At 57.9% G+C, this 409-nt stretch overlaps 1 protein-coding gene across 1 annotated transcript in view; it reads right to left on the bottom strand.

Annotated features, from left to right (window-relative positions):
- Positions 1-409, bottom strand: part of LOC119590713 (annulin-like) — a gene marked incomplete at its 5' end in the record, with an annotated part of 38054 nt that overhangs the window by 13745 nt on the left and 23900 nt on the right. The window contains 1 exon segment of the mRNA XM_037939400.1: positions 133-362. Coding sequence (XP_037795328.1) covers positions 133-362 — 230 coding nt within the window.

The following is a 409-nucleotide window of genomic DNA, read 5'->3' as shown; positions in this document are numbered from 1 at the left end:
AGCGACTTCATGACTTCCAAAGAGCAGCAAAAATCGCAGCCTGAGAGCTCCTTCCTTAGCGTGTCTTCGCTAATGAGGGAGACAACGGGCGCCTAACAGGTCCCAGGAGAAGGTCACGACAAAGATCCTCACCCCAGCGGAGATGGCCCTCGTGACCTTGATGGGGTCGCCCCTGTTGGAGGGGGACATGCGACACACGGAGCTCAGCACGTAGAGCACGCACTCCAGGATGTCCTCCTCGAATTGCGCGAAGTTCCAGGCGCACGGACGGTGGAACTTGGTGGTGCCTCTCCAGATGAGACCCGAGTCGCTGAGGACGTACTCCTGCTTCTCGGCCGCCCCCTCCAGGTAAACGGCGTCGTCTGCAACAGGGGGCGCTTAGCTTTTGTTTTCCATTCATTATTATCGT

This window comes from Penaeus monodon, chromosome 27 (assembly GCF_015228065.2).
Source record: "Penaeus monodon isolate SGIC_2016 chromosome 27, NSTDA_Pmon_1, whole genome shotgun sequence".
NCBI classification, from domain to species: Eukaryota; Metazoa; Arthropoda; class Malacostraca; order Decapoda; family Penaeidae; genus Penaeus; species Penaeus monodon.
This window is presented reverse-complemented; position numbering and strand designations above follow the sequence as displayed.